Source organism: Schistocerca gregaria, chromosome 1 (genome assembly GCF_023897955.1).
Source record: "Schistocerca gregaria isolate iqSchGreg1 chromosome 1, iqSchGreg1.2, whole genome shotgun sequence".
Lineage (NCBI taxonomy): Eukaryota > Metazoa > Arthropoda > Insecta > Orthoptera > Acrididae > Schistocerca > Schistocerca gregaria.
Genome location: NC_064920.1, coordinates 759,525,230 through 759,544,090, shown reverse-complemented (window position 1 = coordinate 759,544,090; position 18,861 = coordinate 759,525,230). Strand labels below are relative to the sequence as shown.

The following is an 18,861-nucleotide window of genomic DNA, read 5'->3' as shown; positions in this document are numbered from 1 at the left end:
TATTTTGATCCATTGCCACTAGAGACGACTATAGAGATGGTGAACAGCAGGCAAGTTTTGTTTGTTGGCTACACGAAGACACTAGGCTAACTTGAAGCTAGAGAGCATTGGCTACAATACATGTCTGAGACATAGAAATTTCCTGCAATTCAGCACGTGTGATGGGGTAGTGGAGTGGATTAATTTTCTGACCAGAGGGCAGAGGCAGATTTGCTGACACATCTGCCCTCTATTTTAAGTCATATTCAAACAAATGTGATGACAGCTTTAAGGTTCCATGGTACTGTGATTTGTTCAACTTATTTCCTAAAATTTTAGGACAATGTTCTTAATCTGTTAACAGTTTGATGGGCCTACCCAATTTTTGTAAGTGGTCAGCCAGTCACATTTCTCTGTGTGTTTCTTTTTGCTCTTCGCACTTGGTTCAGGAAATAATGAGATGACAACAGGTGAAAGTTAGTAGAAATTAATGCATCTGCAAAAAGACTGATGTGCTAAGCATACAACTATTATCACCATCATACTTTAGCAAAAGATCTGGCCGAATATCCAAAACAGTTCTGGTCCCACTTAAAATCGCTAAGTGGGTCGAAGGCTTCTAGCCACTCACTCATTCACCAGTCTGATGTGGCAATAGAATACAGCAAAAGGAAAGCTGAAGTCATAAATTTTACATTTAAGAAATCATTCTCACAGGAGGATCGTACAAACATAGTGTCATTTCACCATGGCACAGACATTACCTATGGAGAATGTAGTTATAGGCATTGCTGGTTTAGAGAAGGAATTGAAAGAGTTAAAAACAAATAAGTCACCAGGTCTGGATGGAATCCCAGTTCGGTGTTACAGAAAGTAGTCTACTGCATTGACCTCTCACTTAGCTTGCATTTATCGTGAATCTCTTACACAGCACAATCTCAAGTGGCTGGATGAAAGTGCAGGTGACTCCTGTATATAAGAAAGGTAAAAGAATTGACCCACAAAATTACAGACCCATATTCTTAACAATGGTTGCTGCAGAATTCTTGGACATATTCACAGTTTGGATACAACAAATTTCCTTGAGACAGAAAAGCTCCTGTCCACAAATCAGCATGGTTTAGAAAGCATTGCGCATGCAAAGCTCAGCTTGCCCTTTTCTCACACGATGTACTGCAAACCGTAGATAAAGGGCAACAGGCAGATTCTCTATTTGTAGATTCCGAGAAAGCATTTGACTCTCTGCCCTACTGCAGAATGTTAACAAAGATATGACCAAACAGAATAGTTTTCAATGTATGTGAGTGGCTCAAAGACTTCTTAAGTAATAAACCCCAGTGCGTAGTCCTCCATGGAGTGTATTCTCCAGAGACAAAACTATTGTCAGGAGTGCCCCGGGGAAGTGTGATAGGATCACTCTTATTCTCTGATACATAAATGATATGAGGAACAGGTTGAGCAGCAATCAGCATTCGTTTGCTGATTGACACTGTGCTGCACGGTAATTGTTCGATGAGTAACTGTAGGATGATACAAGATGACTTAGACAAAATTTCAGTTGGTGTGTTGAGTAGCAGCTTGCTTTAAGTGTATCAAAATGTAAGTTATTGCAAACAAGTAGGAAAAATAATCCTGTAACATTTGAATACAGCATTAGCTGTTTGCAGTCATATTAATTATACACTCCTGGAAATGGAAAAAAGAACACATTGACACCGGTGTGTCAGACCCACCATACTTGCTGCGGACACTGCGAGAGGGCTGTACAAGCAATGATCACACGCACGGCACAGCGGACACACCAGGAACCGCGGTGTTGGCCGTCGAATGGCGCTAGCTGCGCAGCATTTGTGCACCGCCGCCGTCAGTGTCAGCCAGTTTGCCGTGGCGTACGGAGCTCCATCGCAGTCTTTAACACTGGTAGCATGCTGCGACAGCGTGGACGTGAACCGTATGGGCAGTTGACGGACTTTGAGCGAGGGCGTATAGTGGGCATGCGGGAGGCCTGGTGGACGTACCGCCGAATTGCTCAACACGTGGGGCGTGAGGTCTCCACAGTACATCGATGTTGTCGCCAGTGGTCGGCGGAAGGTGCACGTGCCTGTCGACCTGGGACCGGACCGGACCGCAGCGACGCACGGATGCACGCCAAGACTGTAGGATCCTACGCAGTGCCGTAGGGGACCGCACCGCCACTTCCCAGCAAATTAGGGACACTGTTGCTCCTGGGGTATCGGCGAGGACCATTCGCAACCGTCTCCATGAAGCTGGGCTACGGTCCCGCACACCGTTAGGCCGTCTTCCGCTCACGCCCCAACATCGTGCAGCCCGCCTCCAGTGGTGTCGCGACATGTGTGAATGGAGGGACGAATGGAGACGTGTCGTCTTCATCGATGAGAGTCGCTTCTGCCTTGGTGCCAATGATGGTCGTATGCGTGTTTGGCGCCGTGCAGGTGAGCGCCACAATCAGGTCTGCATACGACCGAGTCACACAGGGCCAACACCCGGCATCATGGTGTGGGGAGCGATCTCCTACACTGGCCGTACACCTCTGGTGATCGTCGAGGGGACACTGAATAGTGCACGGTACATCCAAACCGTCATCGAACCCATCATTCTACCATTCCTAGACCGGCAAGGGAACTTGCTGTTCCAACAGGACAATGCACGTCCGCATGTATCCCGTGCCACCCAACATGCTCTAGAAGGTGTAAGTCAACTACCCTGGCCAGCAAGATCTCCGGATCTGTCCACCATTGAGCATGTTTGGGACTGGATGAAGCGTTGTCTCAAGCGGTCTGCACGTCCAGCACAAACACTGGTCCAACTGAGGCGCCAGGTGGAAATGGCATGGCAAGCCGTTCCACAGGACTACATCCAGCATCTCTTCGATCGTCTCCATGGGAGAATAGCAGCCTGCATTGCTGCGAAAGGTGGATATACACTGTACTAGTGCCGACATTGTGCATGGTCTGTTGCCTGTGTCTATGTGCCTGTGGTTCTGTCAGTGTGATCATGTGATGTATCTGACCCCAGGAATGTGTCAATAAAGTTTCCCCTTCCTGGGACAATGAACTCACGGTGTTCATATTTCAATTTCCAGGAGTGTATATCTAATCAAAGAAGTACGAAATGGGATGAGTGCCTAAAGACAAGAAGGCGAGTGGTTACCTTCAGTGTATTGGGAAAATTTTAGGAATGTATGATTCATATGTAAAGGAGACTTTGTATAGTACAGTAGTGCAAAGAATTCTTGAATATACTGCTCAGGTGTTTTCGATCCTCACCAGGTTGGGTTAAAGGAAGACATCAAAACAATTTAAAAGTGGGCTGGTAGATTTGTTATTGGTTGCTTTGATCAACATATGGGCATTACGGGGATGCATCTTGAATTCAGATGGAATGCCTGTAGGGAAGGCAACTTTCTTTTTGAGGATTGCTACTGAGAAAATGTAGAGAGCAGACATTTGAAGCTGACTGTAGAACAATTCTGGTGCCGCCAACTTACATTTCACGCAAGAATCGTGAAGATAAGAGAAATTAGAGCTTGTACAGAAGCATATAGGCAGTCATTATTCTCTAATTCTTTTTGCAGCCAGAAAAGGAATGGGAATGAGTAGTAGCAGTACAAGGTACCTTCCACTGTGCACTATGTGGTAACTTGCGGACTATGTATGTGGGTGTAGATTAGTCGGTGCAACACATATCGGCCTTACAATCCACCAAGAATAAAGGTTCCAGATCTCTAATCTAGAATAATACTGGATGTGAATGGAATGTGCAACTGTAATGTCATGGAGGTATTGTGTGCATTGAAATACATCACACAGAAACTGTTCTAGTTACTGCTTTCAAGGGTCAGTGTGCTAGTGACATCTGCTGGTGGTGTCTTGTTTGCAGGTATTGATGGCATGTGGCTTCATCTTCAGATGGTGACTTATTATTTTCATGTGTGGATGTGAGCTTAAGTCACAAAAAACAAGAAAAGATTGTTGTGGGGCTAGACTCAGACAGAGTGAAGAACCTCAAATTTGACCCACATTAAGCCTGGTCTTAAAAATCTAAAAGCATCTTAAGATGACCAGATCAGCATCTCAAGTGACCACCATGAGCTCGATCAGCTTTGTGACCAATTTATATGTGGCAGGCACTTTCAGCATGCCTGATGTTGGGACTAGTATCTCTCCATCTGCGTGCTACCAGTGCCAAAACAGAGAGCATCTCAACTCTTTATAAATTACTACCAAAATGAATATTTCCACACTCGTTTAAAAATAGCAGTGGTGGTGATATTGATCAACCAGTGCTAACATCTTAGCAATCCCTCTGTATGTGCTGTGTGTGTTGCATATGCATGCCTGTAATATTAAGGACCACTGTTTCTGCTGCTATTGTTATAGATGTGTAGACAACCACAAATAATGTAAGGGACACCACAAGCAGTGAAATTCAATTATTTTGTGCTGCATGAACTGTTTGGGGCAGAGTAGATTAGCTGTGAGGTACTCTTTAGGCAAATCAGGGAAAAATTGTCAGGGTGAACAGACAGATGATGTGGTACACATTGTGTCCTGAGGTCTACTGCTGTGAGCAGCATATGTTATTTCTATGGATTGAGCATTTTTGAGATCTTCATTTCTTGGCTGCTTGTCGAATTTATAGTTTCACTACATAACTTCAGGTCAAATTCATCTGTATGGGGCTATGCAAGTATGAATTATTGCACCTTAAATTGGAGAAGATGAAATGGGGATGTTTACATATGGCTTGCATGTCAGTGGATCGTTTTGCATGAGATGGACATGCCAGGAAAAACAAAGTTTTAAAAATACTGGTGGTGTGTACTCGGATTCAGCTAACCACCTTGCATTTTTCCTACTTGACTCTTAGTGGATCAGCAAAATCTTAATTCAGCAAGACGTGTGGAAAAGAATGTAAATGTCATTATTGAATTCTTCTTTTGCTTTTCATAATTTTATGTACTATATGCACTGTTAATAAACATTGGTCAGTAGGACTCCCATCAGGCCATGACTAGCTCCACCTACAAGATTTTGAGTACAGGCATTCTGGGAACTGTCTCATATGGCAGATGGAGTATTTGAAAAATTATTTGGGAAAATTTCATGCAGCTTCCTATAATTGTAGTTAATTCATATGGACATTCAGAAGGCACTTTTCAAATAGCATTGTCCATATTGTAGTTGACAAGATCTATTATATCTGAGACTATGCATCAGTTTGCAACAACTTGTAAAAAGACACTCGGGTTTGCATTTCGTTTACTTTATTCTCATACCACTGAAAATATGGATGAGATAAGTATTAGTGTCAGTGGTGTTGAGAAACAGCGGAAATCGTCGAAACTGAACAAAGCTTGAGGGCTCGGTGGAATCCCTGTCAGATTTGCAGCTGAGTTCACCCCTTTTTTAACTATAACCTGTTGTAGATCCCTTGAACAAAAACCCATGCCCAGTTCTTGAGAAAAAGCACAGGTCACACCCATCTACAAGAAGGGTAGTAGAAGTTATCCACAAAACTACTGTCCAGTATCCTTGACATTAATTTTTTTGTAGAATCTTGTAACATATTCTGAGCCCAAACATAATGAGGTGTCTTGACCAGACTGACCGCCTCAGTGCCAACCAGCATGGGTTCCGAAAACATTGATCATGGGAAACCCAACTCGCACCTTTCTTGCATGACAAACTGAAAGCTTTGGATCAAGGCATTTGGATAAATGCAGTGTTTGCTGGTAAAAAAAAATTGACTCAGTACCACATGTACACTTATTGTCGAAGGTACGACCATATGATGTATAAAGTGAAGTACAGCATGTTATCTAGATGGTGAGTCATTGTTAGATGTAGAAGGAACTTCAAGTGTGCACCAGGGAAATGTGTTGGTACTCTTGCACTCATGTTCTATATCAATGGCCTTGCAGACAATATTAATAGTAACCATTGACTGTTTGCAGGTGATGAAGTTATCTCTAATGAAGAACTGTCTGAACAAAGCTGCATAAATATCAAGACAGATCTTGATAAGATTTCAAAGTGGTGTAAAGATTGGCAACATGCTTTAAATTTTCAAAGGTGTAAAATTGTGCTCTTCACAGAATGAAAAATGTAGTATTCCTATGACTACAATATTCAATGAGTGACTGTTGGAATCTACCAGCTTATACAAATACCTGGATGTAACATTTTGTAAGGTTATGAAATGGAATGATGACACAGGCTCAGTTGTGGCAAAAGCAGGTAGTAGACTTTGGTTTATTGTTGAATTCTGGGGAATTGCAACCAGTCTACAAAGGAGATTGCTTACAAATCACTCGTGTAGCCAGTTCTAGAATATTGCTCTAGTTTCTGGAACCCAAACCAAGTATAACCAACAGGGGATACAGAATGTATACAGAGAATGGCAGCATGAGTGGTGACTGGTTTGTTTGATGCATGGGAGAGTGTAACAGATACTGAAGGAACTAAACTGGCAGATTCTTGAAGATAGGCTTAAACTATTCTGAGAAAGTCTACTAACAAAGCTTCAAGAACCAGCTTTAAATTATGACTCTAGGAATATAGTAAAACCCCCTACGTATCACTCACATAGGGATCATGAAGATAAGATCAGAATAATTACTGCATTCACAGGGGTATTCAGACAATCATTCAATCCACATTCCATACGTGAATGGAACGGGAAGAAACCGTAATAACTGTTACACTGGGACATACCCTCTGCCATGCACTTCACGGTGGTTTGCAGACTGTCGATGTAGATGTAGTTGGAAGTGCTTGCTATGCTGTTTCCATATCCAGATGTTTTGAGTGTTTGATTATGTATTATACTGTGAGTTTCATAATTTGTATTGCCGGGGGGGGGGGGGGGGGGGGGTTAGGCATCTTTGACACAGCACAAGAGCATGTTTAGAATGAATGAAATAAAACATGTATGTAAATGACTTTCTTATATATATATTCATTATACAGCATTGGTTTGTATTTTTTCCTTCCAAAATTTCCGTAAGTAGTGAATAAATATTAGAATTTTGCCTAAATTAAGCACAAAGAAAGTGTTATATATGACTTTTGATTGAGAACTTTTGTTCACGTGAGAATTGTTTCCTTTCTTTTTTCTTTTTTTCCCCAGAATTGCAGCAGGATTATCTGTCACCCCTCTATAATTTGTTTATGTCATCATCAGTGAAAGTAAAGTGTGCAATCATCAGGACTTTAGCACAGCTTTTCTCAAACTTGGTAAGAAAATCTGCAGACTTATTGTTTTAAAAAGTTTTTTTTCAGCATTGTCTTCTCTTTCCTTCTCTTCCTCATTAATTGAAATCAGTATGTCTCAGTGAACAGGTGTTTCACTGGTCTACCAGAATATCATGCCAGCATGCTAGTCAGAATACATCATAATCTGACTCACTGCTCAGTAATCTGTTTTAAGCACTTCTCCAAACTTACATGAGTGATTGATGTACTAATCTCCCAGTTGAGTTAGTATACTTCATATAAAAATGAATGGTAGAGTTTATATGTCAGTAAAGCTAATATGTTGCGTTGACAGGTTTTTATATGTTGAGTTAGATGAAAATCTCTCTCATTCTGAAACTTTACATTGGTACTGGCCATATTAAGTGAAAACAGAAAATTTGTTTTCGTTAAGTGTCAAGCTGATGGGTTAGCAGAATTAAACAAATTCATCCAGTAAAGAATTGTTAGCAAAAACTGAATAGACTGGGTGTTGTAGTTCATAGGAATAGAGAAAGGAAGTTGACAAGCAACTTAATCTGTGTGTTGTAATTGTAGATGTTCATATAAAAATAAATCAAGTGATGTGATAGATCTGATGATTTAGAGGGCAATGCTACAGGATCTTAGTTAGCCCTTTCACTGCTACAGATGTGCTCTCTGCATTCCATGATGAGCACGTCTTTGTTGTGGCTGTACTGTCTGCTAAATGCTGCTGCCTGTCCTCAGAGATGGTGTTCTGGCAGCTATGAAGTACTTATCTGAATTTAAGAAAACTATTTGGCAAGAAAATGTGATTTTTGCACGCCTTACAGTCTAATAACTTGATAAGGGACTGAATTTCTTTTCATTATTCATCATAGTTACTGCGCTATTTAAAAATAACTGAAACATTCCATGAAATTTAAAAGAGTTTGCAGAGGTAAAAACATTAGGGGCCTGGCAGGCTCTAGACACAGGTGTAGGACTGCTGGCTGGTCCCATGGATGGTCAGGTGCATGGCATTCAAGCCCTGAATCCACAATTCCTTGGAGACACCCACAGGCCAAATGAATTCATAAGTAGGCGGCCCACTCTTCATGGCTCTGGCTCGAGCCGCGGAAACAGGTCTAGCAGTGGCCCACAGACCAGAAGTCAGCGTATTATGTGGCTATATGCAGACAGAGTTGATTGGCCTACATGGGACTGTCCACTGGTGTCGTGCAGGTCGCAGTGTCGGTAGCTTTTGAAGACAAGATACAGCTAGAGCCTGAGCAACAAGCATCTCTAGTTGCTCATTCCAGTTCTGTTGTTATAGGATGTCACTTTTTGTCACGTAGTTAACTGAGGTGCTCAGCATCTGGCCATAGCATGATGTATTTCAGTTTACCACTGCAGCAGATTAGGCCATCAGACCATGGCGCATCAACAATTTTCCATCCCCAGAAGCCGGATGCTATGGATAACTGGCTTGTATGCCTTGACAAGATTGTAAAGGACTGCAACACCTACTTTATTAGGACTCCAAATACTAGAACAATACATAAGAACTGTTCACACCAGCATCTTTTATGCAAGTTACTTTGCAGATTCATTGTGTTTTCCGAGAAATATTCCAATAAATTTAAACCTTTTATTTGTGTTCCCTAATACTGATTTCATTGTCCCATTTCATATTGCATCTTGGTATTTGCCCTAAATACTTCTATGATGCTGCTTGCTCAAGATGTTAACCACTAATCTTGTAATCTGGTAGTATAAAGCTCTTTCTCTTTGATATAAGCATTATGTTGCATTTATTTATATTTAAAGACAGTTGCCATTAATTACACTAAGAGGAATTTTTGTCCAAGTCTTTCTGCATTTCCTTACAATTGTCCAACACTGATATTTTTCTGTATATAACAATATCATCAGTGCACAATCTCACAATGCTGCTTGATGTACCTGAGATAAATCGTTAATATATATATTGGGAACATCATATCCAATTACACTTCAAATATTCATCAGGTTAACCATATATTTGGAAGGATATTCCATATGAACATATCTTGTGCACATTTTATTTCCTGAAGAGTTTATTACAGATCTGTCACAGTTGCAGTACATATATTTTTGAAACTAATCTCAAACTGCATGTTTTATTCTCAAGCCTGGCCTACTGAGGCTGCACTGAAAGTGCCTATCTTAATGACAACCATGTAAAATTAGCAATACATGCATCATACAATGATTGTAGATAAATGTTACAATAAGCTCACGATACAAGTGAGAATGAAGCTGAGTGACTTGACTTGTCTTGTATAGTAATCATATGTATATTATGATATTTATCTGTCACCATTGGAATGCATGTATTGCTAATTTTATGAGGTAGTCATTAATATCAGGCAGTTTCAGTTTAGCCTCGTTAGGTCAGGCTTGAGAATCAACTAGTCAGTTCAAAAGTAGTCACCAAAATATGTACTTAACTGTGACATATTTGTAATAAACTTCTTCATAGATCATATCTTCATTAATAGTCAATGGTGTAGTACAGTGTTGAACATCTTTTGGAAGTCTAGGAAAATTGAATACGCTCTTACCTAATGTTTGCAAGATGTCATATATGAGTAAAGAAAATGTGTTTCACATAAATTGTCTTCCATGAATCAGTGCTCATTCTTTGAGAGAAGTTTGTTTTCAGCTGATATGTCATAATGCTGGAGTTTATAATATGCTCTGGGATCCTGCATCAGATGGACATTAGCAGTATTAGTCTAAAATTCTGTATGTTCGATCCGCTACTCCTTTTGTAAATAGGAATGACGTGTGCTCTTTTTCAGTCACACAGAAATGCTCAGTCTGCAAGAGATTCATGATAAACATTAGCTAACTTTGCACTATATTCAGTGTAAAATATGACTGGAATTTCATCAGGGCCTGATGACTTGTTTTCCTATACTGTTGGTGCTAATATTAATATTTCTCATTTGTGAGTATTTGTGGTAGTCAGGCGTTGATATGTTAGTATCCTCATGTGTAAATATATTTAGAAATTCAGAATTTAATATTTCTCATGGCTTAAATTTCAGTACCATACAGACACACATGAGACTGAATGGGAGGTTTGAAGCCTTTCATTGACTTTATATACCTCGTAGGATTTTCTGGTAGATATTTTGCCAGGGTCTGACTAAAAATTGTTGTAGGCTTCACATGTAGCCATCCTTATGGATGATTAAATTTTCTCTATCAGTTTCCCTCCAGTCTCTGTTGTAGTGAAAATGTAGTAGTCTCTATTTCCACAACACTTCCTGAATGGTGCTATTAAACCAAGGTGGGTTTTATGTCAACATACTGCTACCTTAAGAAGTATGTAGTTATTTAGACTGCAGTTTATAATGTACTGTCAGCTGTACCACATCTGTGTGGAATGTGGTACATACCTGGCTTTTAGAGATGTAGATCATCTTTAACATTACAATTAAATTTGGGAGTGAAATACACTACCATGTTTCCAAAGAAGTATATTCATCTTTCCCAGTATTGGGCCACCATAAAGTAGGTAAGCAATTCTTGCCTTGAAACTTCCTGGCAGATTAAAACTGTGTGCCCGACTGAGACTTGAACTCAGGACCTGTTGCCTTTCTCGGGCAAGTGCCCTACCATCTGAGCTACCGAAGCACGACTCATGCCCGCTCCTCACAGCTTTACTTCTGCCAGTATCTCGTCTCCTACCTTCCAAACTTTACAGAAGCTCTCCTGCGAACCTTGCAGAACTGGCACTCCTGAAAGAAAGGATATTGCAGAGACATGGCTTAGCCACAGCCTGGGGGATGTTTCCAGAAGGAGATTTTCACTCTGCAGTGGAGTGTGCCCTGATATGAAACTTCCTGGCAGATTAAAACTGTGTGCCTGACCGAGACTCGAACTGGGGACCTGTTGCCTTTCGCGGGCAAGCGCATTTCCTTTGTGTTCTCCACTCTAATGCTTTTAGGCTGGATGTTTTAATATGTCACAGAGTGGCTGGCTTTTCCTTTTATTCTTGTGGTCGGCCAACCACAGTCATCTTCTCTCTTATTTTTACCCCTTTTATGTGTTTCTTGCTTATCTCTGTGGTTTTCTTTTCCTGTTTTGTCCACAGTAGTGTTGGTTGACCTTGTGTCGTTCTTCTGGTTCTTACTTTCTCCTGTACTGTATGTCTCCTTTCTTTTCTTCTTTCCCTTGTGTAATTATTTTACCAGGAACGAGGGACCATGATCTTGCAGTTTTTTAAACAAACAAACCAACCAACCTACCACTTTGTCTAGCATTCTTGATTGAGAGTGCAACATCTGCTCATTTCGATGACCTGAGTAACCACCCTTTGATACACTCTTTATATGTGTTGCAATACTTCGTCAATGCTCTCCTTGTCTGAAAGTGTTTAAGCTGTGTGGACCAGAATCTTTAACACCAAGTTTCATTGTGGCAGATGGTGGTGATGTAAGGTGTGGAGATAGATAGAGCAGCTAAGGATCACTTATGCTGGCCCAATACCTAGGAAATTAGATAGACTCCTACAGAAACATGACTTCCAGTGTATTTTGCTGTCATTGACAAACTATCATTGACAAAGAGTAACGTTAAGAACAATCAAGGTCTCTGAAAGCGAGTGGTGCAGTCATTCCATTCAATCGTGGAATGTCTTTCATGGGGCAGAGTATAAGAGAGAGACATGGTGAGATGCAATGAACATAAACAACATGCCCAGCTTCAGCAACCAAGCAATCAGTTGTCACCAAGTACTGTCTCAAATATAATCATGAAACGAAATATGATGATACAAGTGTCATGCAAACACTACATTTATTAGGCAGTGCAGTTAAGGAGTCTATCAAAATAAAGATGTTGAAATCCTAATACACCTTAATGGGGGTTTCAATTTAAATAAGGCTTGTGGTTTAATACTCAGTTATTAAGATCTCATCATGCATCACGTTCACCACAGCTGACAAACAGTGAAAGAATTTGTGTTTCATGTAATATCAGAGCAGCAGCTGAAAAACAAGAGCATCAAAGGGGGCAGTGGGTGACAGGAGTCAAACCCAGTTATGAATAGTGGTGCGAGACCAACAGTATTTCCCAGTCTGATTGGAGTACAGGCAGCGATTAGACATAACAATACAACTTGCAACACCTGAAGAAGACAGCTGGCTCGGATTTGAACCCAGGTATTTTGCCTAACACAACCAGCTGCTTTAATCATCAGGCTTTCAGAGCATGGCTCCTGATCTGACTCAAAAGTTTCAGTGGCACTGATATCTCCTATTCCTTCTGAACACTATGTTATGGCGGCGGCTGCTGCTGCTGCTGCTGCTGCTGCTGCTGCTCTTCGTGCTAGTCTATCTTACCTCAATCTCCCTATGAAATTTTCAACCCCCAGATTTCTCTCCATTATGAAATTGACTATTTCTTGATGCCTCACGGTGTATCCTAGCAACTGATCCCTTCTTGTAGTCAAGTTATGCCACTAATTTCCTTTTTTTCCACAATTACTTACACGGTCTACCCATCAAATGTTCAGTATCCTTCTTTAGCACATATCAAAAACTTTAGTTCTGTTCTCGTCTGAACTGCTTATTGTCCACGTTTCAGTTCACACTCCCCTGCGGGTCCGGGGGTTAGAATAGGCCCACGGTATTCCTGCCTCTCATAAGACGTGGTTAAAAGGAGTCTCCCAACGTTTCAGCCTTTATGTAATGGTCCCCTCTTCAGTTTGACTTCCACCGTTTCCAAATTTCTGATGAAAGTGCATGTCATTTGGGGAAGGACACCTTACATACTGTTTTTTTGTTCGTCCATCATGCACCAAGATATTGCATGCTAATTCTTGTTAAGTAACGGGCTTTCCATCCAACGTCTTATGAGCTGCCTCCTTCTCATCTCCTGTACCACACCATCCTTCACTCCCATGACAATTCTGGACCATTTCGACAGCCAAAACCCAGCGCAGTAGCCAGTCCGTCTTGGTGGGGTTGTCATGTACCCTCTTGGTGGTAGCCCCCTGACAACACGGGGATCTCACTGCTGATGCCTGAGCTGAGATCTCCCCGCATATACCAAGGAATAGGTTCCCATCCTTCTGGGGGCACCAGGACTTCCGGCAATGGCCATCCTGCCAGGTGGACCGTGGGGAGAGCCCTGGTCGGATTGGGTGACACCAGGACAGATGACCTGCAATGAAATGGGTTAAATCGAATCAAGCTGGTGTTGCTCAGCCCCAGCAGTCTCCAAGTGTGTCAGCCTCCACCCTTTCTTCTGCATTGCTCTCCAGGAAATTTGGTTTCCGGCGTTGCAATCCCCCGCCCTCCGTGGCTATCGGGGTTATTATATGAGGGGCATTTGAAAAGTCCGTGCAAAGTCTGAGAGATGGCACCACTAGCGCATATTGAGGCCATGTTTAGTTAGTAGCATCCTTGGAAAGAACACACACCAAGTTTCAGCCATATTGGTCTATTTCTTTGTGTTTGGCATTCGTGTGAGTCAAATAAGTTGAGCAATTGTCAAAAAATGGATGAAAAAGGATTTCGTGTGGTGATTAAACATTACTTTATGGAAGTCAAAACGCCTCAGGAGACTAAAGAGAAGCTTGATAAACATTACGGTAACTCTGCACCTTAGATTAGAACACTTTATAAGAGGTTTCAAAATTTTCAGAGTGGTCATGTGGGCACAACTGATGCTGAACATTCTGGATGCCCTGTGGAGGTTACTACTCCAGAAATCATTGATAAATGATAAGGTGTTGGATGACAGAAAAGTTAAGATGCATGAGATTGCTAGTGCTGTGGGCATCTCAAATGAACGGGTACATAACATTTTGCTTAAACATTTGGACATGAGAAAGCTATCCGCAACATGGGTTCCGCGGTTGCTCACGCTTGACCAAAAACGGAATCGTGCGAAGTGTTGCAAGGATGGTTTGCAGCTCTTCTGGAAGATTCCGCAGGACTTTATAAGTGTCGTTTCGTTACTGTGGATGAAATATAGATAAATTACTATACTCCTGAGGCCAAAGAACAATCTAAACAATTGGTTACCAAGGGAGAATCTACACCAAAAAAAGGCGAAGACCATTGCTTTGGCTGGAGAGGCTATGAAGACTGTCTTTTGGGATTTGCAAGGGATAATCCTCATCAACTATCTGGAAAAGGGTAAAACTATTACAGGTGCATATTATTCATCATTATTGGACCGTTTGAAAACCGAGCTGCAAGAAAATCACCTGCGATTGGACCACAAAAAGTCCTTTTCCATCACGACAGTGCACCAGCACACACCTCAGCAGTTGTGGTCGCAAAATTAATGAAAATAGGATTCCAACTCATTTCACATCTCCCCCTGTTCTCTAGACTTGGCTCCCTGGAACTAGTATTTGTTCCCCAATCTGAAGACAAAGATTTTATTCAAATGAGTTGGTGATTGCAGCAACTAATAGCTATTTTGCAAACTTGGACAATTCCTATTATTCAAAAGGGATCAACAAATTAGAACAGCTTTGGACAAAGTGTATAAATCTAAAAAGAGACTGTGTCGAAAAATAAAAAAGGTATACCCCCAAACAAGTAAGTAGTTTGTATTTTTGCATAGGCTTTTCGAATGCCCATTGTAAGACCGGGCAGCTTATGAGAGGGTATCTGGTGGAGTCTGCGTCTATGTTCTCCACTCTCTTTGCAGTGAGCGTGTCCCTCTTCAAACACCCTTAGAGGCTGTCGCTGTTAGGGTGCGGATGCCGCAAGGCTGTTACTGCCTGCAGCCATTATCTTCCACCAGACGGTGATATCCCGCAGCACGTATTGGCTGTGCTGGTGGACCAACTTCCGCCGCCTTTTTTGTTACTGTGCGACTTCAACGCCCATAACTCTTTGTGGGGTGGATTGGTGACAACAGGACAAGGCACTGTCATTGAGCAGATGTTGGCACAGCTCGACCTTTCTCTTGTAAATTTCACACACATTTCATTGTGGGGCATGGCACATACTCAACCATCGATCTTTTGTTCTGTAGCCCTGGCCTTCTACCATCCGTCCATTGGAATGTGCACAACAATTTGTGTGGTAGTGACCACTTTCCGATCTTTCTGTTACTGCTGCAGCACCACTCTTCTGGGCGCCTCCACAGGTGGTCTTCAAATAAGACTGACTGTGACTCGTTTGCCTCCATTGCCGTTATTGCGCCTCTTTCTCATGACGCCATTGATAGGGTGGTTCACACGGTCACCACCGGCATTCTTTCTGCGGCAGAATCTGCAATCCCCTGTTCTTCCGGGTCCCCTCGGCAGAGGATTGTGCCTTGGTGGTCACCAGAGATCACTGAGGTGATTAAAGATCACGTGCGGGCCTTTCAATGTCATAAGAGGCACCCAAACCTGGACCACCTCATTGCCTTTAAGCAGTTCTGTTCCCCAGCCCATCGCCTTATTCGCTGCCAGAAGCAGGAGTGCTGGGAAAGGTATGTCTCCACCATTGGCATCTGTACCTCTCCATCGCAGGTTTGGACCAAGATTAGGTGACTCTATGGATATCAGACCCCAGTCAACATAGCTGGGCTTTCCCTGAATGGAAATCACACACCATTGCAGAGCATTATGCTCAGATTTCTGCTTCTACGAATTACCCACTGACCTTCTGCTCCCTGAAAGCGTGGATGGAACATCAGAGCTTTTCATTCCACACGCGCCATCCCAAATCGTACAATGCTTCATACAGTGAGTGAGAATTCCAAAGTGCCCTAGCCACTTGCCCTGATATGGTTCCCAGGTCGGATCGCATCCACTGTCAGATGCTCAAACACCTCTCGGTGGACTGCCAGTGACACCACCAAACCTCTTCAACTGTATCTGGGTTGAGGGTGAGTTCTCATCTCAATGGCAGGAAAGCATTATCATACGAAACCAGGCAAGAACCCACTGGAGGTAGACAGCTACTGCCCCATTAGCCTCACCAACGTTCTGTGCAAGTTGCTCGAACACATGGTGAGCCAGAGGTTGAGTTGGCTACTTGAGTCTCGGGGCCCTCTGGCTGCGTCTCAAGGTGGGTTCCGGCGGGTCGCTCTGCCACCGACAATTTGGTCTGCCTGGAGTCTGTCATCTGTATGGCATTTGCCTGCCGTCAGCATCTGGTTGCCGTCTTTTTTGACATGCGGAAGGCGTACAATACTACATGGCGACATTACATCCTCACCACATTTCATGGGTGGGGTCTTTGCGACCCGCTCCCAATTTTTGTTCAAAATTTTCTGTCGCTTCGTTCCTTCCACGTGCATGTTGGTCCCTCCTATAGTTTCTCCTGAGTCAGGAGAATGGGCTCCTGAATGACACTTGTCTTGAATGTCTGCCTCTTTTTAGTTACTATCAATGGGCTAACTGCAGCTGTGGGAACGCCTGTATCGGCTTCTTTGTATGCTGATGACTTTTGCCTGTACTGTATCTCCACTGGCATTGCAGTTGCTGAACGGTAACTATTGGGTACTATCCGCAGGGCACAGTCTTGGGGCATCATGCACGGCTTCCACTTCTCGGCCGCCAAGACTTGCGTCATGCATTTCTGCCGGCGTTGCACTGTTCACCCTGAGCTATGGCTTTATCTTGACGGCAAACTTCTTGCTGTGGTAGAGATGTATAGGTTTTTGGGCTTGCCTTTTGATACCTGTTTGACTTGGCTCCCTCATATTTGGCAGCTTAATCAAACGTGCTGGCATCATCTTAACGCTCTTCGTTGCTTGAATCACACTAGCTGGGGTGGCGATCAGCCTACCCTTCTCTGACTTTATCACGTGTTGATTTAGACCCATCTCGATTATGGGAGCCTGGCTTATGATTCAGCATTGCCTTCAGGTTTGCGGTTGCTTGACCCCATCCTTCCCTGCAGGATCGGACTCACCACTGGAGCTTTCCGCACGGGCCCTGTCGACAGCCTGCTTGTGGAAGCCGGTGTCCCTCCATTGCGGATCTGGCACCAACACCTGCTGGCCACTTATGCTGTGGATGTTTGTAACTTTTCCAGGCATCCCAATTATCATCTCCTGCTCCCCAACTTGGTCGTCCATCTTCCGGAACAGCGGCTCCGGTCAGGGTGTCAGATTGCGATCCGTGACGAGTCTCTCCTCTCTGGCCTTGAGTTTTTCCCTCTCTCGCCTCCTTCCTGGGCCCATCACGGTATACCCCCGTGGAGTGTGCCCCGTCCATGCCTTCAGCTGGATTTGGCGCAAGATTCGAAAGACTCAGTCGCTCCTGAAGCCCTCCGCCGCCAATTTCTTTCCATCCTTGCCACGTTTGTGGCTCTGTCATAGTCTATACCGATGGTTTGATGGTTGCTGGTTGAGTTGGTTATACTTTCACTCTTGGGAATTGCTCTGAACAATGCTCGTTCCTGGATGGCTTCAGTGTTTTCACTGCGGTGCTGGTAGTCATCTCTCCCGCCCTAGAGTATGTCCACTCCTGCCCAGATGAGTCCTTCATCATCTGTAGTGATTCCCTGAACAGTTTACAAACTATTGACCAGTGTTTTTCTTGCTCTCATGTGGTAATGATTATCCAGGAGTCCATCCATACTCTTGCCCATTGCGGCTGCTCCATGGTTTCGGCGCACCAGCCCTGGAGTTTGGCCTTTAGGAGTGTGATCTCCAGTTAGTTTTGCGGCAGAAGGTCCTTGGTACCTGGAGTGATGAATGGCGCACCCTGCGTTCACCCAACAAACTTTGGGTCATCAAGGACACTACTGGTGGGTGACGCTCCTCCTTGTGGGCCTCTCGCAAGGACGCCATTGTACTCTGCCAGCTACACATTGGCCACACCTGGCTGACACACAGTTATTTATTGCGCCGCATGGACCCACCTCTCTGTCCTGTGGCTCAGCGTTGGTAACGGTCCACATTTTGTTGGACTGTCCGCTTTTAACTACGCTCAGGCAGTCGTTTGCGCTGCCTGATACGCTCCCTGCATTTTTAACGGGTGACACTGCCATGGCAGGCTTAGTTTTAAGTTTTATTCGCGCAGAGGGCTTTTATCGCTCGATCTGAGGGTTTGTGTCTTTTTTATGTTGAGTCTTGCCTTTGGCCTACAGTTTCAGATTGGGGTCTTTAATGTGTCTTTTGGTGGTTGGCTTTTCCTTTTGTGTTTCCATGGTTGGCCAACCACTGAAACACTCTGTGTGTGTTTAATTCCTCTTTTCTGGTCTTTGTCTATGTCTTTTTTGTTCTGTATCATCCCTTGTCATCTCCGTTGCTTGTTTTTCTTCCTTCTGGGTGTTTCATGGTAGTGGAAAAAGGAACCGATAGCCTTTGTAGTCTGGTCCCTTCAACCCCCCACAAACCAACCAACCAACCAACCATCAGTTCCATAAAAGTGTACATTTCAGACAAATACCGTAAGGAAAGACTGCATACCAGTTACATTAAAAGTTAATAAGCTCCCCTTTTTTCAGAAGTGTTTTTCTTGTCACATCCAGTCTGTATTTTATATCCTCTCAAACAGCCATCATCAGTTATTTGACTACGCAAATAACAAAGCTCATCTACTACTTTTAGTTTCTCATTTCCCAATCTAATTTTCTCAGAACCATGTTAAACTCAGAGTGTATTCCATTACCCTAGGTTACTTTTGTTAACATTGATATTATAA

At 43.1% G+C, this 18,861-nt stretch overlaps 1 protein-coding gene across 3 annotated transcripts in view; it reads left to right on the top strand.

Annotated features, from left to right (window-relative positions):
- The window catches only part of LOC126267979 (centromere protein I-like), a 351,312-nt gene that overhangs the window by 247,286 nt on the left and 85,165 nt on the right, over window positions 1-18,861 (top strand). For all 3 annotated transcript variants that reach the window (XM_049973330.1, XM_049973337.1, XM_049973346.1), the window contains exon 12: window positions 7,132-7,238. In XM_049973330.1, the coding sequence (XP_049829287.1) occupies window positions 7,132-7,238 (107 nt within the window). The remainder of the gene's footprint in view (window positions 1-7,131; window positions 7,239-18,861) is intronic.